Raw genomic sequence first — 25280 nt, forward strand, 5'->3', positions numbered from 1 at the left:
AAGGAACTGAATGTGAGACAGGAAACCATCAAAACCCTAGAGGAGAAAGCAGGAAAAGACCTCTCTGACCTCAGCTGTAGCAATCTCTTACTCGACACATCCCCAAAGGCAAGGGAATTAAAAGCAAAAATGAATTACTGGGACCTTATGAAGATAAAAAGCTTCTGCACAGCAAAGGAAACCACCAACAAAACTAAAAGGCAACCAACGGAATGGGAAAAGATATTTGCAAATGACATATCGGACAAAGGGCTAGTATCCAAAATCTATAAAGAGCTCACCAAACTCCACACCCGAAAAACAAATAACCCAGTGAAGAAATGGGCAGAAAACATGAATAGACACTTCTCTAAAGAAGACATCCAGATGGCCAACAGGCACATGAAAAAATGCTCAACGTCGCTCCTCATCAGGAAAATACAAATCAAAACCACACTCAGATATCACCTCACACCAGTCAGAGTGGCCAAAATGAACAAATCAGGAGACTATAGATGCTGGAAAGGATGTGGAGAAACGGGAACCCTCTTGCACTGTTGGTGGGAATGCAAATTGGTGCAGCCGCTCTGGAAAACAGTGTGGAGGTTCCTCAGAAAATTAAAAATAGACCTACCCTATGACCCAGCAATAGCACTGCTAGGAATTTACCCAAGGGATACAGGAGTACTGATGCATAGGGGCACTTGTACCCCAATGTTTATAGCAGCACTCTCAACAATAGCCAAATTTTGGAAAGAGCCTAAATGTCCATCAACTGATGAATGGATAAAGAAGTTGTGGTTTATATACACAATGGAGTACTACAGGGCAATGAGAAAGAACGAAATATGGCCCTTTGTAGCAACGTGGATGGAACTGGAGAGTGTGATGCTAAGTGAAATAAACCATACGGAGAAAGACAGATACCATATGGTTTCACTCTTATATGGATCCTGAGAAACTTAACAGAAACCCATGGGGAGGGGAAGGAAAAAAAAAAAAAAGAGGTTAGAGTGGGAGAGAGCCAAAGCATAAGAGACTCTTAAAAACTGAGAACAAACTGAGGGTTGATGGGGGGTGGGAGGGAGGGGAGGGTGGGTGATGGGTATTGAGGAGGGCACCTTTTGGGATGAGCACTGGGTGTTGTATGGAAACCAATTTGACAATAAATTTCATATATTGAAAAAAATAAAATAAAATAAAGTAGGGAACCCAGGGGGGTGCCTGGGTAGCTGGTTAAGTGTCCAACTTTGGCTCAGGTCATGATCTTGTGGTTCATGAGTTCAAGCCCATGTCGGGCTCAGAGCCTGGAGCCTGCTTCAGATTCTGTGTCTCCCTCTCTCTCTGCCCTCCCCCTGCTCATGCTCTGTCTCCCTCTCTCTCTCCCTCTCTCAAAAACAAATAAACATTAAAAAATAATAATATAAATTAAAAAAATTATAAAGTAGGGAACCCAAGGATGCCGGGCTGGTTCAGTCAGTAGGGCATGTGACTCTTGGTCCTGAGTTTGAGCCCCATGTTGGGCATGGAGCTGAAAGAAATGAAGGAAGGAAGAGAGGAAGAGACAGAGAGAGAGGAAGGAAGGAAGGAAGGAAGGAAGGAAGGAAGGAAGGAAGGAAGGAAGGAAGGAAAGGAGAAAGGGGGTAAGTAGGGAACCGAATTTGGCCTAATAATGATGAAAAAAAGTTCCAAAATACTTCTATCGTAAGACATTGTCCTGAATGTTGCTGACATTTTACCCAAAACTTTGTTATTGACATGCTGGAGTTTGCAAGGTTAGCCATTACAGGATTCTTAACTGAGCACAGAAAGTCTGAATAACAAAGTCCTGCACAGCACTAACAAAACAAAAGGCAATTTAAGGCAGACTAGGCATTTCCTCAAAGATCTGATTTATCCCTCCTCTCCTTGAGCTCATTAACCTTAAGCTCCTTAAACTTAACACTTTAAGCTCCTTAAATTGTTACACTAGTACAGCATTTATCAAGTAGGCATGCAGTACACTGTTAGGAACTACATTCAGTTTAAGGACAAATAACAAATCTACTAAAAGATATGGAACCCCAGTTATGAGCATTCGAAGGGTCTTTATCATGTAAAGCATCAGTACTCACATTTTACAGAGAGGTTAAGTGACTCATGTGAAATCTCAAAAACACCCAGGGACTAGATTCTCCTTTAAATATCTATACTCCAGGGCACTTGGGTGGCTCAGTCGGTTGAGTTGAGGGTCCAATTTTGGCTCAGGTCATAATCTCACAGTTCGTGGGTTCAAGCCCCACATCAGGCTTTCTGCTCTCAGCACAGGGCCCACTTCAGATCATCTGTCCCCGTCTCTCCCTGTCCCTCCCCCACTTGCACACACACACACACACACACACACACACACTCTCTCTCTCTCTCAAAAATAAATAAATATTTTAAAAAATAAATAAAAATAAATGTCTGTATTTCAGCATCCCTAAAAGAAAACCAGCTTGAAATTCCTTCTCACCTTTCTTTCTCCTCCATGGTCAGGTCTCCATGAGAAGTACTACCTATACCAAACCCATCCCATACTTACTAAAGCATGATGCTTGCTATACAGTGAGGCACTACTAAAATGAGTAAGAAATTGCCATTGCCATAAAGAATTTCAGTATAGAATAAAAGACAACTGCAAATACAAAAGTAGATTGAATATCAGAAAACACAAAGTGCAAAGTTCAGAAAAGGAATATGTTTAAGTCAGCTGCAGTGATTAAGAAAGGCTTAAGGGAAGGGTAGTATTTGAGATAAGCCTTGAAATAATAAATGGGATTTTGAGAGTAAAGAATGAGGAAAGGACATCTCAGTCTGATTAAAGCATAGAGTTCAGGTGTTTGGAAACTTTTCTGCTCGAGATACAGTTTATAAACATTTCCCAAGGGCATAGGTAAACTAGGCTGCCTGCCATATACGATTCCAAATGACCCCCTCTCTCTCTCACTTTCAGGAACATATATCAGCATGCAAATGAGTGAGAATGATCTTATAATAGATAATCTTCCATCTGCTTTACTTTTTAAAGGAAATCACTTGCTAAATTTAATATAGTTTTTAGTCAAAAATGCTTGCTACACCCACGATGGATGGCAATTACAGGTTAAGAACCACCAGTGTGATGGGAAGTAAAGGTGAAAAACATTGGTCAGAACTATCCCTGGGTGATCTGGAGTACAAACCACAGCATGTAAATAGTGAAGAGATATGATTCAGGCGGCATCTGGGAAGATTATTCTAGAAGGGTGGAGAAAGGGATAGCACGGTTAGGAAGTTATTGCAAAAGCCCCAGTTACTTAGGGGTAATAGAGGCCTAAATGAAGCTATTACTGGAAAAAGATGATTGAGTTGAGAAATGTGACAAATATAGAAGATAAGCTTTGTGAGGTCAGAGGTCTAACTTGTTACCTCTGTGTCTCTAGTGGTCTTTAGTTCAGCAACTATTTGTTGAATGGATAAATAAGATCTTGGTGGCAAGACAGTAATGCTACAGCAGTGCAGCCAGAATGCCTGGGTTCAAATTAAGCTCTTCCATTTACTAGTTATATGACCTTGGGTAAGTTACTTGACCTCTCTATGCCTCAGTCTTCCCATCTATTAAATAGGGCTAATGATGGAGTCTAGGTCATAGGGTAGGTGTTTTTTTTTTTTAATGTTTATTTTTCTGAAAGAGAGACAGAGCATGAGCAGGGGAGGAGCAGAGAGAGAAGGAGACACAGAATCTAAAGTAGGCTCCAGGCTCTGAGCTGTCAGCATAGAGCCTGATGCAGGGCTCAAACTCATGAACCAAGAGATCATGACCTGAGTCGAAGTCAGATGCTTAATTGACTGAGCCACCCAGGTGCCCCAATCATAGGGTAGTTTTGAGGATTAAATAAGGTGGAGTGCTTAGAAGAATACATGACACATATATCTGCCACATAACAGTAACTATTCTTATTAGTAAAACATTGTGCCTTTAACAGAACTTCAGAAGTGAGAAAAACAGTTTAGGGGTAAGGGTACAAAGAGTGTTTAGTTTAGCATTTAGTGGAGCTACCAGATAGGCCTTGGGGAAAAGGCTTACACTGAGGAATCTGACTCTTGCCACTTCTCGCGCTCCCCATAGTCCTCCCATCTCCCACCAAGATCCAGTCACACTAGCCCCTTTCAGTTCCTCCAACAGGTCAGGTTTTTCCTACCTCAGGACCTTCCCACTGTCATTCCCTCAGCCTAGAAGGATAGAGAGCCTTGACAAATATGTAATGATTCAATAGCATTTGGCATTCTTTTAAAAGTTAACTCCAGGGCACCTGGGTGGCTCAGTTGGTTAAGCGTCTGACTTCAGTTCAAGTCATGAACTCACAGTTCGTGGGTTCGAGCCCCACATCAGGCTCTGTGCTGACAGCTCACAGCCTGGAGCCTGTTTCAGATTCTGTGTCTCCCTCTCTCTCTGCCCCTCCCCTGTTCATGCTCTGTCTCTGTCTCCAAAATAAACATTTAAAAAAAAATTTTTTTTAAGTTAAATCCAGGGGCACCTGGGTAGCTTAGTCAGTTAAGTGTCTGACTAGCTCAGGTCATGATCTCACTGTTTGTGGGTTCTAGCCCCGTGTTGGGCTCTGTGCAGACAGCTAGGAGCCTGTAGCCTGCTTTGGATTCTGTCTCCCTCTCTCTCTGCCCCTCCCCTGCTCATGCATGCTCTCTCTCAAAAACAAACTTTTTTTTTTTTTAATTTAAAAAATAAAAAAATCAAAGTTAAATCCCTACGAATGTATAAGGTAAGAAAGCAAGGTGGAATAAGATAAAAGGAATGAGCACAGAAAAGAGGAACAGCAATTGCAAAGGACTATCCAGGGAGGTAACCAGGATAATTGGAACGAAGTTTTTAAGGAGATGGGTAATGTTCTAAATGCTCAGAGGAGGAAAGGAAGATGAGGATCACTGGATTTGGCAATAATTCTGAGGAAGAACTCTGAGAAAGTAATTGTCCACGATGTTGAGAGGGGAAGGCAGCAGAGGTCAGATAGTTAAATAAATCAACTAATATAAACTGATTTACCAAAAATGTTTGATAAGGGAGAGAAGCAGAGTGCAGGGAAGATGACTGTAGCAACAGACCCTGTTTTTAGGGTTTGGGTGGGATTTTTTGGTAGAAGGATAATAACAATGGAGAGGCAAACAAACTAAGATACAAACGGAATAAAAACATGAGGCTAGATCTTGGAGACATTGTGCATCTCTGCAGTTTTAATGCCCACAGTGCTTTTCACACGCGTTACCTTGTCCCTCAACTCTCTGATGATACATCCTCTAATTCAGTGGTTCTCAAAAGTGTAGTCCCCAGACCAGCATCATCAGCATCAGAGGGAACTTGTTAGAAAAGCACATTTTTGAGTCCTACAACAGATCTACATAACTGTGCGGGTTAGACCCAGCAATCTGTGTTTTAAAAAGTCCTCCAAGGGATTCTGAGGCTCTCCAGGTCCCCGCAAGGACCACACTCAGGAGAAAACGACAAAAGACCGCTGCAAGGAGTAGCGGCCACAGTTGGAGGGCAGAATTTTCTTCTGAACCTTCCATCTGGATCTCCCAACCTCCTAAGAGAGGCAGTGCACGACCCCAGCCAGCCAGCAGCACCGCAAAGCAAAGTCGCCCCGCTTCAGACTAGCCTGAGCGAGTTCTACCAACCCCAACGGGAGCGGAGGTCAGCTAAGGACCCTTGGCCAAGCTCAGCCACCGCCCTAGAAAGGGCCCGAGTGCACCAAGTACTCAGGCTTCGACTTCCGGCGGGGGGGGGGGGGAGGGGGGGTCTACTGGGAGGGACTCCAGGCGGCCGTAACCAAATTCTTCAGGATTGGCGGGGATGGGGGGCGGGGTATTTGTTCTTCTAACCCCTCCGTGTGCTACGAGGCCGCAAGGGGCAGAGAAGGAAGAAAGACAGGCTGGGATAGGATAAGTTTCCGCAAAACCTTGAACCCAATAAAGGAACAAAGAAGACTTGAAAACCCTTCTCCCTGTCCTTTCCTACTTTCCCACCCCGAATCCCAAGGAATGGAAAAGGCGGAGGCTCAAGGACTCGTCTAGGGGGTACGCGGGGAGGACGCTTGAGGAAGAAATCTCGCGATAGGAGGCCGGCCGGGGCGGGGGTGACACCTCTTCCCTCCTCCTCGCGTTAGTTCCGGTCGCAGAGGAGACACCGCCGCAGTTGCTGCCACATCGGGGATTTCTGGCTCTTTTCTCTTCGCCTTAAAGTCGGTGAGGCGCGACGCTCGCCTGTCCCGGGACGAGGTTGTGGCCCTCAGTCGCCAGACAGGGCAGGGGGGTGGGGGTCGGCAGGTCTGGTGTGGCCCGGCTTGAATGGGTCTGAGCCGCCGCCTGAGGCCAGGCCGGATCCGGGGCCTGGATTCGAGGGCCACTGCCGCCACCTCAGCAGGGAGGTCGAGGGTCTGCGGCCCGGACCGGGACGTGGGGCCCGGGGGTGCGCTGCGGCGCCAGAGACCGAGGGACCCCCCTCCCCCCAGCGGCCTTGCCTGGCCTGGGTAACAAAGCCGCTGCGGCCTCTGTTGGGTGATGTACGCGTGGGGGGTTCTGGCGGGAGGGGCGGGGGAGCAGCCACCACCTCTGCGGCCGCCTCCACCACCGCTGCTTTCGCTGGAGGGCGGGCGGATGTACGGGGCGGCGGGGCCCCCGGCGCGAAGCGCCTCGGCGCCTGTGGTCCGCTCGTTGCGGCGCCCGCCACCACCGGCGACGGGGTCAGTGGAGAAGGGGCTGCGGGCCGAGAGCTCGCCCCTGCGGCGCCCCGCAGGGGCCGAGGGGGTTCTGGGTGGGGGGTGGGTTATCTCGTTCGAGCGGCAGACACAGGAAGGGTGTGGATAGGGAGACACGTGCTCGGGGAGGAGACTTGGATTGCAGGGTACGGGGCAAAGGAGGCTAGGCCGGCTCTCAGTTCATTTTGCAGGCTGGAGTGGTGCAAGCGGCCGCTGCAGTCACGGGCACAACTTCATAGGGTGGTGCTGCTCATAGGCCCACGGTAGAAAGGATTCACCCTTTGATGGTGTCTGAAAATCGACGTACACGTTTTGGATACCTCGCGGCAATGGTGGCAATCTCGCTTAGACTTCTGTGGTGCTTAGAAGTAGTGGAATATGCAGGCGAATTCAAAGAGGAACGAGGAGGAAACCAAACAATTATGTTTATGATGGGTGATTTGCCCCTAGTCACTATGGTGCTGCTATAAGGTCTTTTAAAAGTGTACTTCACCGTACATCTTCAGAGTTTCTCGTAGGGAGAAATGCAGGATTTGAAGTTACATTAATTCTTGGTGTCTGCCTCAGGTACTGCCAGGCTGAAAGTGTTATATTTGATTTATATTGTGACTACACCAAGGTTTGATGCTTTGTTTTTAGAACAAAATGTTATGGCACTGATATTTTTAAGGCTTTATTTTCCTTTTCTTAGGGTGTCTTTTATGAATAATCAAAAGCAGCAAAAGCCAACGCTATCAGGCCAGCGTTTTAAAACCAGAAAAAGAGGTAAATATGTTTTAAAGTCTCTCTCCAAACTTCCAGAACAACTTTGATATCTTGGTTTTTCTGCCAGGCAATTGCTTAATAGTAAATCTTTTGAGAGAAAATATCAGAAAGGAACTAGAATTTCTAGTTGACTGCCATTTCAGATATACCCTTAGTATTTTTACTGCTTTTCTAAGCCTTTAGTTTTTAGTATCAACATATATATCTCTATAGTGAATGGTCTTTTTATTTTGAGGATAAAGTACCTTTTTTTTTTTTTTAAGTATGGAGTGCATTTTCACTAGCTAAATTTTATTTAAGCAGACTTGCTTGAGGGGAAAAGTTAATTTATGAAAGGGAGCTCCTAATGCAATTGCTGGTTTTTCCCAAACTTTGTGAAGATTTCTGAGAGAAAAACCAGACTTTACACATGGAAGCTAATTATGGAACAGAGTTCACACTGTAATGTCTTTTGAAATTAAATATTTCTCACAGACAAGTACTAGAATTCTGTTAACTGCTTTTCTCTATTAGTGGGTAGTTAGGTGAATATTCTGTAGCAAAGCACTTATTGGTGACACAAAGTTAAGTGGGGTGTGGTCTCAGATATATTTTGTATTGGGCTTAATACTTTCACCAGGATTTTTCAGTGTTATTGTTCAAAAGCCATATCGACCTTATTTTACAGGAGATTTTGAGGAAATAGAACTGGGTCAGCTACGGGTTATAAATTGTTTTTTTTCTACCCTGGGTAGCAGACACTTTGAGATATATATTACATAATCTTTTGTAATCCCTGATCATAGACCGTCCTCTTGTAGTGGGGAGACTAAACAGTGATTTGATTCTAGTCTTTTCAGATTTCTTTAGATTTAACCTGCTAAATTAATTTTCTCAAGAGGAGGAAGAGGAGTTGGAAACTGAGCAATTCAGCAGTAATAGGGAAAAGTCTGTATCCCCTTGAGGATGTGGTGATACCAAGTCATTTTATTGTTATTAGCATCAGGAAGAGGTGTCACTTCCCCAGTTCCACATTGAGATAACTCATGCCCTCCTAGTTCCTCATGGTGGGGTCCTGGGTAGCATGAACAATCATCCCAGTTTGCCTGGGACTGAAGACAGTTCCCAGGACCTAGGCTTTTCAGTGCTAACACAAAGTCTTGGGCAGACAGGGAGGAGTTGGTCACTCTAGGGCTGTGTGAAAATTAAGGTAGCATCTAACCTAGATAGGGAAGTCAACAAAGCTGGGTATGTCCCTAAAGCACTGTTAAGTACCAAATGAATGATTTAAAACAAACATAAAGTGTTATGGGCATTTAAAGAAAAGAATCAAGAGCTCCAGCATTTAGACAGAATTTCACTCAAGAATAAAATTTACCTGAAGTTTAGAGGATGTCCTAAATTTCAGAAGAGCCCAGAGGCAATAGGAGAGCATTTGGAGTAGAAATTGCCTCCTGGCAGTAGGAACACACTAGGTCATTTAACTCATCATTTATGAGACTTGTGTGAAAAAAATAGTAGGAGAAAAGCCACACAATTCTTGTGACTAGGCAGTCATGCCTTGCATTTGCAGAGGATATTTGTAGTCTTTTATTGTGTCTGCTTGCATTGCAGGTCTTGGGTAAGCTTTGTGTTTTGTTTTTTTCAGGTGTTGAAATAAATGAGATTGTGATACATGTGGTTAACTTATTCAGTAGTTACACTTTCATAAGGTGGTGGTTTCATGGCATTTTGGTAAGCCTTTTAAAACTAAATGTTGTGGGGTTTTCCCCCAGATGAAAAAGAGAGGTTTGACCCTACTCAGTTTCAAGACTGTATTATTCAAGGCTTAACTGAAACTGGTACTGATTTGGAAGCAGTAGCAAAGTTTCTTGATGCTTCTGGAGCAAAACTTGATTACCGCCGATATGCAGAAACACTCTTTGACATTCTGGTGGCTGGCGGAATGCTGGGTAAGTGTCTGGGTTTTGTGGGAAATGTGATGTATAGAGATTATGTGGAATCCAGAACATGGACTATTTGACAAACCTGTCAAATTGGGGTGGCTTTGTTTTTGGCTTTTTTACTTTCTTAGGATTTTTCCATTCCCCCCGCCCCCAGGTCATAGTAGTTTAGCGAATTATCTTGCTCTGTCTAGCTTTATAGTTGAAATCTGTTAGAAAATCATAACATTTGGAGATGACTTTTCTGATATGTACATCCCTACTACATCCCCAATCAGTAATTTTTCCAAACTGTGTTTGAACACTCTCCATTAATGGAGAAATCTTAGCCTCTTATGTAGTCTTATGAAATACTACTTCTGTATGCCTGAGGACTAATCCTACATTCTTCAGTACATTAGCCACAATCACTTAGAGTGTGGCTAATCTAAATTGAGATGTCCTATAAGTGTCAAATATACATTGAATTTTAAAGACTTGATATAAAAAAGAATGTAAGACATGTCAATAATATTTTGAATACTGAAATGTTAGAATCAATATTTTTGATATGTTGGATTAGAGTATATTAAAATTGCACCTTTTTTGGGGGGCGGGGAGAGAAAGAGCCTGAGCCAGGGAGAGGAGCAGAGAAACTCATTTTTTTATAAGGAATAACTAAGACAGTTTACAGGTTTTCTTAATGTTTATTTATCTTTTGGGGGGCGGGGCACAGAGTGAGAGAATCCCAAGCAGGCTCTGCACAGAACCCAGCGTGGGGCTCAAACTCATGAAGTGTGAGATCATGACCTGAGCCAAAATCAAGAGTTGGACGCTTAACTGACTGAGCCACCCTAGGCACCCTCTGAGGAACTCTTAAGTAGACTCCACGCCCAGCAGAGAGCCCTGACACACGTGGGGTTCTTAAAACTGCAAGATCATGACCTGAGCCAGAATCAAAAGTTGGGCACTTAACTGAGCCACCCAGGTGTCCCTGTTTTTAATATTTTTAATGAAGTTACTAGAAGATATAAAATTACATCATGTGGCTCACATTATGTTTCTGTTGCACAGCACTGCTCTAACTTCCACCTCCACCCTCACCAGCTCAGGATGTCTTAAAAGAATGTGCCATTTAGTTAAATATCTTCAAATGATGATGATAATTTCATTTCCATAGCTCTTTAAGACATTTCAAAATGTTTTCACAGTGATATGATATTGATCCTCAGGGCCAAGCTGATAGAATCAGAACTCTTATTTGTAAGCCTGCAGAATGGAGGTTTAAAAGGCTTCAGTAACTTACATGCAGTCAAATAATTACTCAATGGTGGAACCAAGGAACTTAACGTTCATATGTTCTAATATATTCCATTATATTAGCAGTTTGTAGTAAGAAATACCTATTTTCTACTTACAATACTAACCCTAAATCTGCTTTTAAAATCCTTTCTTAAACCTTTACTAAGGAAATTTTCAAATATATCCTAAAGAGAATAGTAAAATGAACTTCTTGGCTGTTACCCTACTTAATTGTTAACAGTCTTAGTCTGGCTGTGTTCCCCCTGACTTCATCCCCCTCCCCCATATTTCAAAGTGTATATCAGACTCACTTTATCCATAAATACTTACAAATGTATATGAAAGATAAAGACTAACTTGTAAGTTTTTATGGCCCAGCCTCTTAGGAAGCTTGAAGGGTTGTTTTCTGTTTGGAAAGTTACGTTATCAAAAGCAACTTAAAACATCTCCACTTGAGTGACAGATTTGGTACTGTTGAATGGTTAATGCAGTGAGTTTAACTGGGTTGCTGAAGGGGGTTATTCTCTCAAGTTGTTTCACTTTATTCACCAACCAACCATGTTGCTTTTGAGACAGTGACTTTGCTCTCAGATCATCTTTTAGAATTTGTATCATTTTATTTTATAATGAGAATCCTTCCAGAAAGTAAGATTGAAATAATTACTAATTTTAAATGAAGGTCACTGCAAATTTTTTGTAAAATATACCTTAGCCCCAGGTGGTACACTGGCAGATGACATGATGCGTACAGATGTCTGTGTGTTCGCAGCACAAGAAGACCTAGAAACCATGCAAGCATTTGCTCAGGTAAATGAAACTATATATTTATTTCAGTTAGCTATTATCCATCTGAATAGGTGTAGTCTGCTTTTAAGAGGTTGCAAATAGAAAGTTGAAGGAATCTGAACTGAAGATTTAGAGATACTTTTTGGTGTAATATTAATGAACTAGAAATTTCAAATGTGTTGAGGAAAACAAAGTAGAAAAGATTGAATTATTTTCCTGTTTGTCCCTTTGGAATTAATCCATTTTTAAGGAAAACCCTCAAACTGAAAAGGAAAATCATTTCCTTGTCATTTCATTCAATTATTTCTGCCTGTAACTTTTTATTTTATTTTATTTTATTTTTAATTTTTTTTTAATATTTATTTATTTTTGAGACAGAGCATGAGCAGGGGAGGGGCAGAGAGAGAGGGAGACACAGAATCTGAACCAGGCTCCAGGCTCTGAGCTGTCAGCCCAGAGCCCGACGCGGGGCTCGAACCCACAAACTGTGAGATCATGACCTGAGCGGAAGTCGGACGCTTAACCGACTGAGCCACCCAGGCGCCCCTGCCTGTAACTTTTTAAAGATGAATGAGTTAATAGGCAGATTAGCTTACCAATCAAAATTTCATTCAAAGGTTTCATACATAGTTTGTGTTATTGTAAGCAAAGAATTCAAGTGCTCCTAACCTAGAAATTTGTTACCTGTCTTTGGGAAAGTAGAACTATATTCTCTGATCTTATTCTGTTAATAATCTTACAGATGGGTAAATGACTTGTATTTAAGCAATAAATAGTCCTTGCTTTAATATCTGGCCATAAAAATCTATCGTGGGTGGCTATTAAAGTGTTATATTGTAAGTTTTGAGAGTTGACAGATTCTTCCCAAGTGGGCTTTTTAAATAGCTTGTAAATTCTAATATCCAGTGGAAGTTTCCCTTCTTTGATGCTCTAAAGATACTATGAGATACTCACATCTTTTAGGAATCTGGCATCTGTAGATATCAAGTTATTAAATTCTATTACTGTTCTTCATAGGTTTTTAACAAGTTAATCAGGCGCTACAAATACCTGGAGAAAGGTTTTGAAGATGAGGTAAAAAAGGTATGAACAACAGTATGCTTTGTGGATACAGAAGGTTGGGGTCAAAGAGGGGAACATTAAATCTTAATTTTGCCACAGATTTGAGAGGATTTTAGGTATTTAGGTAGACTGTCATTGAAATGTGATTTGGGGATGTATCATTTAGTTTAATTTGCTACACAATGTTTCCTAGCTTTGTGTCCAAACAAGTGGCAAAAAACTAAAGACCAAAATGGGGTTTGTTCAAAAGATACAGTAAGATCAGAGCTAAGCAGATTGAGAAAGAAATTTAGCATACTTGCTATTGAAGTCTTAGATAGTCTGTATATAGGTAGATGAAAAGATGTAGTAATATTAATAGTAACATCAGGTTTCAACCTGTTCTAATTATTAACTCATGTAATACAGAAACCCTGTGAGGCAAGTTTTATTATCCACATATATATATGTGAGGAAACTGAGGCACAGAGGATAAGTAACTTGCTCAGGATCACTCAGCTAATGTTACTGTAACTGAGACTAAAACTTGGATGGTTAGACCCCAGAGCCCACACTTTTAATCAGTATAGGTTGCTTTACTATGTTTCTTTATATAATACAGTTGCTCTTTTAACCTTTAACTATTTACTTTTATAGCTGCTGCTGTTCTTAAAGGGTTTTTCAGAGTCGGAGAGGAACAAGCTGGCTATGTTGACTGGTGTTCTTCTGGCTAATGGAACACTTAATGCATCCATTCTTAATAGCCTTTATAATGAGAATTTGGTTAAAGAAGGTAATCAGCCTTTAGTAAAGAATTGTCTTTAGTTGTGTGAAGGTGAGGATACCAAAGAGCATGAAAGATGTACTGATATAAAAACTAGGATATAACTTACATAGATTTGATTTGTGTAATAGTCTTAGTTTTTTAACTATCTTTAAATTTAATAAAATAAAACTCATTAAATATTGAATATATACCTTTGGCTATCTTTAGGTATATACCAGATGTGGTTATAACTTAAAAAGAGAAATGCCAGGGAAACCCAGAAAGATTAATTCCAATTGGGAGACTTGGGAAAGTCAGAGAAAGTGACTTTAGGGAAAATGTCAAGCCAAAAAGAAAATAAGTTGCTTGATGTAATTTTCATAGTTAAATAATTCTGTTAAAATAAAAACAAAACTTTTTTAAAACTAGACTACTGAGTGCTTAATGTGCCCTATTTCCCACAACAGCCCTGTCAAGTGTAAGAACTGTTACCCTCATTTTACACATTAGAAAGCAGTTTAATAACTAAAAGTACCTAACTAGCAAATGAGACAATAGAGAAATTGGAGTGAAATGGTAAGCAGCTTAGTGGCAGAGGGAAGTTTGGGGATAAAGGGAGTAAGTCTGTGGTTGAAATGGGGAGATAGAATGGTTGAAATCCACTTGTTTCTGCTAAGTAAGCTCTTTTGTTCTACAGGGGTTTCAGCAGCTTTTGCTGTAAAGCTCTTTAAATCATGGATAAATGAAAAAGACATCAATGCAGTAGCTGCAAGTCTTCGGAAAGTCAGCATGGATAACAGACTGATGGTTTGTAACTTTTTTCATTCTTCCCCTTCTTGCCAACACTTAAAGTGTAACAAGGGAACTTTCTCATTTCTAATCTGTGAAAAGAAGTGGTTTTTTATTGATACGATTTAAAGACCACTTGACCAGATTAAATTCTCCTTTCAGGAACTTTTTCCTGCCAATAAACAAAGTGTTGAACACTTCACGAAGTATTTTACTGAGGCAGGCTTGAAAGAACTTTCAGAATATGTTCGGAATCAACAAACCATAGGAGCTCGAAAGGAACTCCAGAAAGAACTTCAAGAACAGATGTCCCGTGGTGATCCATTTAAGGATGTAAGATATTTTTGTTTAAACCATCTTTACGAACTAACTAGAACTTAAATAAAATTTTGGAAAAAATAAGCCATCTCTATGATTTTTTATTCACTTGAGAAGCTTTAAGGTATTTCACCAGAGTGAGTTTTAATTAGTGGCTGTTGAATTATGTGCTGGGGCTTTTCATTAGCCTTTTTCACATTTAATGCTTTACTAGTGCCCAGAAATTATAGGGCTTGGGGATTTTGTAGGGTTCAAGCCAGTGAATAGGTTTTATGTTTCCATCGCCATCCTTTTCCAGCTGGTTTGCCTGTGTGTAAATTAAGGCTTGGACTAGAGGTCCATCCCCTTCCAGTTCTAAAAGTTTTCTGATTATATGTGGTACACGTGTGGTTCCATTGCCAGTTGTGTTTTTATGTTTTTGTAAAAGGTCTAAGATTGATGCGTAGAGTATACATATCAAAACTGATTTACTAAATTGGGATTCTTTTTGCAGATAATTTTGTATGTCAAGGAGGAGATGAAAAAAAACAACATCCCAGAACCCGTTGTCATTGGAATAGTCTGGTCCAGCGTAATGAGCACTGTGGAATGGAACAAAAAGGAGGAGCTTGTAGCGGAGCAAGCCATCAAGCACTTGAAGGTAAGTCTGACTTCACCTTTCTTTGGCTCACGGTTTAAAAACAAATACATGTTTAAAAATAGCATTGGCCTGAAATTTGTTGTTTGCTTTTGAGGGAGTATTGGAAAATATGAGCATTCCTTATTTATTCTCTAAAATATTAACATTGTATTGACAGTTGTCTGGAATCCCTGGTGCAGACAGTATAGCTTGGTTGGCTTAGTTGCTTAGAGAGCCTTCTGCTTAATTTAAGTTTCCATTACATAAAATATAATTTACAGTGATTTTGAAAGATCTGTTATGTTCTGTATTTTAGGAATTTTGAAATGGCTGGTCATTATAAGAAGTGACTACATTTTTTCTCTTTTCCCTTTAAAAGCAATACAGCCCTCTACTTGCTGCCTTTACTACTCAAGGTCAGTCTGAGCTGACTCTGTTACTGAAGATTCAGGAGTATTGCTATGACAACATTCATTTCATGAAAGCCTTCCAGAAAATAGTGGTGCTTTTTTATAAAGGTAATTTAAATTTTGGATTTTGTGAATACATTTAATAAAAATCCTAAAATACTCCTCTAATAATTTCAGTGAGTCTGAACATTAGCTCCATAAAATATTTTACTCTAATCATAGGACTGAATTGTCTCTAATTGAATTGGGTGCTTTTTAGTGTATTAATATCCAAAATATCTTTAAACCTTATTAATAAGTTAAAATCTAAAACCTTCTTGGTGTGGCCTCACACTTTGTCTCCTGTTCTCTACCAGTTCTCTTCCCCAGACACACTCTTCACATCTCTTGTAGTCTTTGGCCCATGACAAGTTGACTTCCCTTCTTCACTCTACCCCATTAGCCATCTTGTCCTTCAAGATCAGTTCAAAATGCTCTGGTAAAACCTTCTATTTCAGTTATTATTCCCTTTTCTGTGATCCCTATTTCAGAAAACTGATCTAAAGTGGTTAATAAAGATAAGGACTTTGTTGGGAGAGAGCCCATTGCAATATATGTAGATTACTATCGTTGTTAATAATGTTTGGGTGTTTTTAAACATCTGTTTTTGAGAGCATGCTCGTGAGTGGGCGAGAGGCAGAGATAGAGGAACAGAGGATCTGAAGTGGATTCTGTGCTGAAAGCAGTGAGCCAAATGCACAGCTTGAACTCAAAAACTGAGGTCATGACCTGAGCCAAAGTTGGACACTCAACAGACTGAGCCACCCAGGCACCCCTGTTTTTTTGTTTTTTGGGTTTTGGTGTTTTTTGTTGTTTTTTTTTTTTTTTTTTTTTTTTTTTAAGGGAGAGAGAGAGTGTGCACACGCATGCAAGCTGGGAGGATCCCAAGCAGGCTCCACGCTATCAGCTTAAGCTCAGAACCTATGAGATCATGACCTGAGCCGAAACCAAGAGTCAGATGCTTAACCTGCTGAGTTTAATGAATTATTGATCAAGTATCACTGATTACTTAATCACAAGGTTTCTCAACCTTGGTATTCCAGATATTTTGCGCCATTTAACTCTTGTTCGTAACAATCCTGTGCCTTATAGACTATTGAGTAGCATTTCTCCTCAGTGTAACAATCAAGAATGTCTCTAAACATTGTCAGATGTCCCAGCACGGGGATGGGGTGTGTGAAGTTGCCTTCAGTTGAGAAAGTCACTGGTTTAGTGAGTGTTTTTCCTAGCTGTAGGTTCCTATGTTGGCAAGAAGTTGACAAAACATTTCTTTATGTAGGTTTCTCATTTTATCTTTTCTATTTTTCTTTAAAAATTGAAGAAACCAGTTGAGTGTTCTGAATACAATTATTGTTTTTACTTGACTTCAGTAGGCTATTTTTTACCATGCACACATCTGTACCTTACGTGGCATCTGACTCTGCCTGAAAAACTCCCAGATATAATGATGACTCTCTTTCTAGCTGAAGTCCTGAGTGAAGAGCCCATTCTGAAGTGGTATAAAGATGCTCATGTTGCAAAGGGGAAAAGTGTCTTCCTTGAGCAAATGAAAAAGTTTGTAGAGTGGCTCAAAAATGCCGAAGAAGGTAAGTCTTTTACTTGGTGCAGTTTGTTTGGTAAGCCGGAGAACTAATTTTAATGTGGCCATTGTATATGCCACCTTTTTTTATTCATGTACCATTTTGTACCTTGAATACAGACTTTCATTCATTTCTGACAGATCTGCAAATACCCATTTACTTTAAGGCAGGTAGGGAGAGCTTGACTTTAAATATTGGAGTATTTTGATGGCGTGGCCATTAGACATTCTGAGGAGGAAAATTGAAAAGATTGAGACTATTTAATATTCATGAATTTTGAGATTTATAAATGAAGGCTTGTGAATATCCTCATAAGTGGGGGATTATTAATAATATATCTTAATTATATTAAAAATCTTCAAAGTTATAAATGGGGACTTTTGTTTTCTTTTATTATATAATGCTTGACTGCATCTTTTCCCCTTTTCTAGAATCTGAGTCTGAAGCTGAAGAAGGTGACTGAATTTTGAAACTACACCCTCAGTAAAGCAAACAGGAGTTGTAGATAAAATGTCATGTCTCATGTGTCCTGGTTCTTACATCTTCCTACCTCCCTATATCAAGCATGATATAAGGGCTTTCATGGCAAATTTTATTTTAAATGTTTCTATGGTTACTGGAAATGTTGGGTTTAGTTTCTAAAACCATGTTTTAAGTAGCTACAGGAGCTATAGATTTGAATCTAATGTTGCATTAGTCTTTTCAGTTATCTTCTACCTCCTGTATTTTCTACTGTAATAATGTAATTTAAGGCCTTCCACAATGAACAGTTCACTTTATTCCCTGGGTTTTCTATATAAACAGTTTTCAAGATATGATTTGGTTAAAAATAATTTGTTATAAAAATTCTGTTTGCAAATTAAACTGTAAAAGTATCAAAGTCTCAACAGGCAATGATTTGTGTGATAATTTGGTATGCCCAAAGCCCTGCTCATCAATGAAAATCTCATATACAGTAATTGAATTCATTAACATGAATCTTGAGTATTTGGACCGTTGCTTGCATGTTGGTATTTTCTTGCATTTTTAACCCTGGATATCCTTGAGCTCAATTGTTTGCTCTCTGGTTTTTATTCTTTAGTAAAGCCATGGAGAACAAGCTTGAAAGTGAGTTGTTTGGGAAATTGTGTATGACAGAGGTGGTGGGAAGAAGAAAGTTGAGCTTGTTCTCATTAAAAACTTTTGCATTCAGTTTGTATCTTTCCAGGCAAAACCAATGGATATTCTTTTCATACAGCCATTTTCAAATGTACCTTAGAAAAATCTTGTCATTTAAAGTATTTTACGCTTGTCATGCACTTAGATTGAAAGGAAAGGGACTCCTAAAATAATGTGAGTGCCTACCTGGCTCAGTTAGAAGAGAGCATGTGAATTTTAATCTCACCATGGATTCGAGCCTCACATTGGGTGCAGAGATTACTTTTTTAAAAAAATAAAAATAGTATGAGTAAAGAAAGTGACTATCAAATCCCAGGAAGTTGTTAAATATTAAGTGGTCAGCATGTTCTGAGACTCTAAATGTAATAACTCATTTCCTCTTGCCTTAGAGTATTTGTTGTAAAGAATGAAGTGCAATGATGATACATTCCCACTTGATCATGTTGGATCAACTTCATTCTCTTGACATCCTTTTAAGTAACTCAAGCATCTGGCTATTAACATACCCTAGTTTCCATCTTTTTAAATTGCCATGAGCCAAATATCTCTTATATACAATTGATCCATTTATTTCAATGGCTGCCTTTTAATTTCCATCTTTCTTTTCTTGCTGCTACCCATATATATATATGATATATATGTTATATATATATATGATTTATATATATATGTGTATATATATATCATATATATACATATATATATATGTAGTCATTAGAAAACAAAAAATGACCACCACTTTGGTGGAGAGACTTCATATTAATAAAGTGAACATTTTGAAAGGGTTTTTTTTTTTGTTGGGAAAAGAAACCAACTTAGAATGATGCCACCAGACTGAATGGAAATTGCCCCTTTCAAAGGTGCCGTTCTTAGGAGCCAAGAATTCGGTGTTTAAAAGTTCATCTTGAGGGAATATGTGTAATATAATTTGAAGTAAAGGTGTAGTGACCTTATGAAGAACATAACTGATACCATTATGAATGGGGTGAAATTGTTAAAGGAATAACTTTGATAGTTTTAATGCACAGGCAAAATGTATTCACTAGGTTTCTACATAGTGATCTGCTTTTACTTTGTAATTTGTAGTCCTCAAAAGACTTTTTCAAAAATAATAAAGTCCATCCTTACGCCTAGGTTATAGGTCAGTCTTTAGTTTTTTGTTGGTTTTTTTTTTTTTGGTGTATTCCATGTTTATACCTAGGAATAGCTGTACGTTATGCGTTCAGACGTCTCTACTGTGCAAACATTTAATAATCGTCCTTTTCATCCTATGATTCCCTAACTGTAACACCCACACAGAATTCCATTGTAGCGGAAACTACATTAATATTTCTATAGCCAAACCATTGCATGTTACTGTCGTACAAAGTGTACCCTATTTTATTATATACTGTGTATAGTGAAAGAGTGTGTAGTCTTCCAGAACTACATTATGATCTTTGTCTGATCATAGTTTTTTTCTTCATAATGACAAAGTAGTATTTACTTACTACAATGTTCTAGTAAATGGATAAGTCACCTGTGATAGTATAAAGAAAGGGAATGCTTCCTAAAGACTACAGATTTTCATTTTGAATTATAAGTGGAATTTTGGAACTTGGCTGCCAATGCCCACCTATGGCCTCAAATATTTACTGCTTAATCTAGATGTTAAAATTGTACTTGTAATTATAATTGGATAATGTTAGCTGATTTTCCTAACTTGGTGTCAGTTTCCAAGGATAAGTCGTCTTTTAAGTGCCATAATTAAATGTTTAGAGCTGATCCTAAGTTTCTTAATTATTCTGGGAGTATTATCCTAGAGATATTTGTTTGTTCTTACAAAAACTCCAAATACAAAAATGCCACAGGAAATTTTGACATAGCATAGTGATGGTGGGGAGAGGAAATGCGTGTGACTAAGAGATGTATCTGCGTTGTACATGAAAAAGAATAAGGGTGATTGGGGGGGAGCCCTTCTCGGGTGGTATCACCCCTATTGTGACCTAATGTATCTTTTTAAAGGGGAGGGGACCTAAAGATAAACATTTTCATTGGCAGATATGTCTTTATGTGTATCCATATCCTGAGGCAGTATTTTAATCATTTCCCATTGGTTTTGAAGATTTTAACAGATTGTTGATTGTAACTGTATCATAAGTAGAATCATTTGGAATTCTAATCTATAAAAATGAATTAAAACCCTGTGTAGCAGTTTATAATTAAAGTTGCTAGGCATAACGCTTAGATAATGGTATTGAAATTTTACTGATGAAACTACAGGAGATTCAGGAAATGACAGAACTGTTGGTTGGCTTTAAGTGTAACAGATGCCAAAATTTTAGTGTGCAGTATTACTTGGACTACTGAATGACCTTTGTAAAAATTTTCCTCAGATGCTATTTACAGGTGCCATGTAAAATAGGTAAAGCATTTGTGAGAGTTCTGGTAAATTGCCTTGCTATGATTTTTTTATGTAAAGTAGTAAGTAGTCCTTTAGTATTGATATAAAGTGTTTCTGTTTATCAGTTTACTGAGGCCTAAAGGTTTAAAATATAATTAAATAATAGGTGGTTCAGTGGGCTTTATTTAGGTGGACTCTAGTAGATGTGATAAGTACTTTTGACTTCAAAATAATGAATTTATAATTGGTTTCTGTTTAAAAACGAATTGCAGTGGATATGAGCTAAACCCAATCTTTTTTTTTTTTTAATGTTTTATTTTTATTTATTTTGAGAGAGGGAGAGGATCTCAAGCAGGCTCCACATTGTCCACACATTGAGCCTGACGTGGGGCTCAGTCTCACAAACCGTGAGATCATGACCTGACCTGAAAATGAAGAGTCAGCCTCTTGACCAACTGGGCCACCCAGGCACCCCTGACCTAAACCCAGTCTTACCCATACAGTTATACATAACTATGAAACTTGGTGTGGATCAGAAAGGTTTTCCAACCCCCTTTCCTTCCCTACTTCCCCCCCCCCCCCCCCCGTTTTAAAACTGGGCAATTAGCAGCCATATCAAATCCAACCTTTTTGATTTCCATGCATTTATATTTTTTTCTTTAGAATTATAGTCTCCTCTCTCCCAATAATTGAAAAAAGGATGAGGATACTTTACAGATGCACTCAGTCACTGTCAATTTAGTAACTTTTAAAAACCTTATATAAATTAAAAGCTCAACTGTTTGTAGTGCCCTAGGGGAAACAGCAGTAAAAAATCTGCCAAGTTCTTTGTTTTGTAGACTGTCTAGAGGGACCAAGACCTTGTTCAAACTATGATCAGAATGTTTATGGTTGTATTAGTGCAGGCTTGGGAACTATGCATTAAGTGTATACAGTGAATTTGGGGTGTTACAAAGTTATCAGATACAGTTGAGCTGTTCCATTTCAGGAGTTTCTGGTCTGTGTGACCATTTTACAATACTGAAGGGAAAAAAGTTTAAACCTTTTTTTTTTTCTTTTTTAGTTAAAATTTCGAAGGCTGTGCTTAAACACTTGACTTAGAGGTAAACCTATTGTGTGACCCATTACAGACTGCAGCCTCTATTACTTCAAAAATCTGTTTTGTGTTCTCTGGCATCTTAAGAATATTTTCTCTGTAAATACACCTCATTTCCATTCTAGTTAGGAGTAACGGACCCCGGCATGGCAAACAGTTGAAGAGCGGAGAAAACTGGATAGCTGATACTACAGATAGTTGTTGGACCACCTCCAGTCCAGCCATCCAAACCAGTAATTCCATTGCTGCATTATTTGTGTTAACTGTGAAATTGGCTTCTTGTCTGTACCCTTGAAGTTGAATAAAATTTCATGAGATTCCTTGTTAACTTAGAGAAGCAATGACTATTGTTGCATTGGTTGTTGTATGCTAATAACCTGTAAGCACTGGAGTTGCTTCTGGCTCCAGTCCTTGTCCTTGTCCTTCCAGTTTTCCCCCTGGCGTTTTGAATACCATTGAAAGGCCTATTCCTCTTTTTTTTTGTCTGGACCACTTTGGCTATTGTTTGGCTCACATGTACTTCAAACTTCTCCAAATGCTCAAAAACTGGAATCATTTCTCTTCATGAAATACTAGTGCCATCTACCCTCCCTGGAAAGTTTCAGCTCCCCTCCAGCCCTCACATCTGATGGGTCAAGTTCTGTCCATTTCAACTCCAACTCTAATTCATGCCACCAGTGTCTATTAACAGCCGGAGTAGTCTTTAAATTCAAGTAAGACCTTTCTGCTGGAGGGACCTGTGTGATTGATTTTTTAGCTAAATCTTCCTTTTTCACTTATTCACACCCCCCCCCCCCCCAGTGCCCAGCATCCGATAGTACTTGTCAAGTAAGTAAGCATTAAATATTATGTAAGTGAAGAAATGAGACCAGGGACGACCGTGCTTCCTGTATCTAGTCAGAATACTGAAGTTGAGGATGTGAAAAACTAGAATGAATGTTTGCATGTACAATGAAAGTTGTTCTGTGATTTTGGAATATTTATTTAGAAGCAACTTTGGTAAGGTTGAATCCAAGATACTTCTGTTCTATGGCAAGGATTGCTGTGACTGATGTGACCTGGCTGGACTAAGAACCTGTCAGCAATTCGTAAATGTGTGTTGTCAGGTGCTCTGCTGAGCTTTAGCACTGTGGTAACAAACAGGACTAGATGCCAAAATTCAGGCCTACAGGAGGGAGCTAATCACAGGTGAGAGCAAAACCAAAGGCATGGTAGGTACTGGCAGGTTGGAGCATCTGGTTTCAGGGCTTACATAGTCTGTAAACCCTTAAAACAACCATGAGAGACAAATCACACTCAAAACATGGTTTGCAAGTCCCTAACATTGAACAAATAGACCATGCATGTGAAACAGTTGGAGAAAGATACCCCTCCATTAGCTGTGTGGCTGGGCAAATAATTCAACCCTGAGCCTTGTTTTCTACATCTGTAAATAAGAATTATGACTGATGCCTATCTCGTGGAGTGATTGAGAAGTTTACAATAATCTACTTAAACGAAGGTACTTAAACAGTACTCATCAGAAGAATCTCTCCATGAACTGTGGCTGTTGTCAAGGATGTGTTTGTGGGGGAACTAAATGCCACTGACACTGCTAAAGCCCTGAATACAGGTTTCCTGTTTGATTTGAACCAGTAGAAGGTAATGAAAGTCCCAAAAACCATTGACATATTTTTACTTTAGCAACCGTAGAAAGAGACACAAGATTAACTGAAATCGTCATGACCTGGTAGTAACAAAGGAAGTCATGTTTTGTGTGCATGTGGTCAAGTGTCTTCCCCAAACTCCATTCTAAAAATAAAAAAGTTATAATTCCACAAAGGTTAATGGCGTATGATAAGTATCTTATGTTGAGAGAAGGAAAGCAGATAGGTGACCAATTGGCGGGGTTTTAGCTTTGTCTGTTCTGCTAAGCCCCTGCGGTGCAGCAGAGAGCTAACCATAACTTAATACCGCAGGTCTAAGGGAAGGCTCAGAAGTTGGGTCACTGGTTTCTTTTAAGGGTGGGAGTGAGGAGCAGGGTGGAAAACATGAGTTTATTGGAGTCTTTAAAAGGAGTAGCCGCCTTTGTCCACTCCCCTTACCTTACACCGCCACGTGACTGGACTTAAATTCAGCAGAAAACAGAAGGTTTACCATCTGCAGAAAGAAGTTGGGGCTATGGACTGGTGGATACCAGACACAGGTAATAATACTATATTAAAATGCAAAAAACAAATTAATAAAATGGGCAGATCCATAGCATTATACATCTGTGTGGCAGAGATTAACAATTGTCCCTGATACTATTCTCTGACTTTTTCTTAGAATCCCCAACTTTTAGCTGGACATATGACTGCTCAAGAAACATCTCAAAAAAGAAGACGAAGAAGAAAATACATCTCCCAGCCCAGCCTCCCTTGTAAGTGTGGCCACATGATTAAGTTCTAGATAGCGGGATGAGCTATTTCCAGTGCCTTTGAAGAGGCCATGTCTTCTTCCTTCCCTTTCTCCTTCTTATAGCTGGAAATGGGCATGATGACTAGAGATCAAACAGGGCTCTTGGACCATAAAGATGAGGGATGATTTGCTGAGCATTACAAAGCTACAAAATAGAGCCTGACTTCTTGACACAAACTTTTTCAGTGTTCCATCTCTGACAACCTACGTCTGGACTTCTTTCAGATGATAAAATATCTTGTTTAAGTTATTTTTATTTTAGGTCTCCGGTTACATGCAGCTGAATGTAATCCTAAATAGTTGTTTAGAAATATAAAGAGAAATAGCAAAAGGGACAGACTCAAAATAGGCTCAAGATGAAAAGATGACTAGATCAATCCTCATAGGGAAAAAAAAATCAAGTGGTAGGTGTGCCATTTTTTAAGTTGTTATCTTGTTTCAAACACTCTTGTCCTATGTGATGATGAGGCTGGAGCTCTGCAGACTACATTTCTTACATGGGATTAGGAGTAGGGAAAGGTATGGAGAAGAGTGTTCCTCGAAGAGGAAAGAGCATATGCAAAAGGCTGGGAAAAAAAGGAATTTGGTTTATTCAGGTAAAAAATACATTAGGTCTAAAAAAAATTAAGTGTACAAGCATTGCTTTTTAATTCCTTCACAAAATTGTGCAACCATCACCACTACTGAATTCCAGAACATTTTCATCATCCCAAAAAGAAACCCCATAACCATTAGCAGTCACTCCCCATTTCCCCTTCTCATCTCATCAGCTGTACCAACCACTAACCTACTTTCTATCTCTATGGCTTTACCTATTCTGGACATTATTTTACATAAATAGAATCATACAATATGTGGCTTTTTATACCTAGTTCTTTCACTTAGCATAATGGCTTTAAGCTTCGTCTAGGTTGTGCCATGCATCAGTATTTCATTGCTTTTTCTAAAAGGCCAAATATTCAATTGTATGGATATATCACATTTTGTTTATCCATTCTTCAGTTGATCAACATTTGGGATGGTTCTACCTTTGGACTATTATGAATAATGATGCTATGAGTATTTGTGTACAACATTTTGTGTGGATGTATGTTTTCATTTCTCTTGGGTATATACTTAGGATGGAATTGTTTGGCCACATG

At 39.5% G+C, this 25280-nt stretch overlaps 1 protein-coding gene across 6 annotated transcripts; it reads left to right on the forward strand.

Moving 5' to 3' along the window:
• The first annotated feature begins 5951 nt into the window (after positions 1-5951).
• BZW1 (basic leucine zipper and W2 domains 1) lies at positions 5952-24278 on the forward strand. 6 transcript variants are annotated; one of them, XM_043577440.1, is made up of 13 exons: positions 6622-6731; positions 7438-7511; positions 9266-9442; positions 11427-11521; positions 12518-12583; positions 13199-13334; positions 14005-14114; positions 14259-14429; positions 14908-15054; positions 15413-15551; positions 16946-17068; positions 17494-17517; positions 24007-24278. In XM_043577440.1, exons 1-13 carry the CDS (start codon positions 6646-6648, stop codon positions 24102-24104), a joined length of 1446 nt encoding a protein of 481 aa, XP_043433375.1. In that variant the 5' UTR covers positions 6622-6645; the 3' UTR covers positions 24105-24278. The 6 variants fall into 6 exon arrangements, with proteins under 6 accessions (XP_043433370.1, XP_043433374.1, XP_043433371.1 ...); XM_043577435.1 differs by lacking the exon at positions 24007-24278 and having other exon boundaries at positions 5952-6731; positions 17494-22027; XM_043577439.1 differs by lacking the exons at positions 6622-6731; positions 24007-24278 and adding an exon at positions 5958-6267 and having other exon boundaries at positions 17494-22027.
• The last annotated feature ends 1002 nt before the right edge of the window (positions 24279-25280 follow it).

The sequence above is a fragment of the Prionailurus bengalensis genome, chromosome C1 (genome assembly GCF_016509475.1).
Source record: "Prionailurus bengalensis isolate Pbe53 chromosome C1, Fcat_Pben_1.1_paternal_pri, whole genome shotgun sequence".
Lineage (NCBI taxonomy): Eukaryota > Metazoa > Chordata > Mammalia > Carnivora > Felidae > Prionailurus > Prionailurus bengalensis.

Coding starts and splice junctions, on each gene's coding strand:
- BZW1 (XM_043577435.1), top strand. CDS start 6,550: ATGTACGCGTGGGGGGTTCTGGCGGGAGGGGCGGGGGAGCAGCCACCA. Junction 14,115..14,258: donor GCATGGATAACAGACTGATG/GTTTGTAACTTT, acceptor TTCTCCTTTCAG/GAACTTTTTCCTGCCAATAA. Junction 17,069..17,493: donor GCTCAAAAATGCCGAAGAAG/GTAAGTCTTTTA, acceptor CCCCTTTTCTAG/AATCTGAGTCTGAAGCTGAA.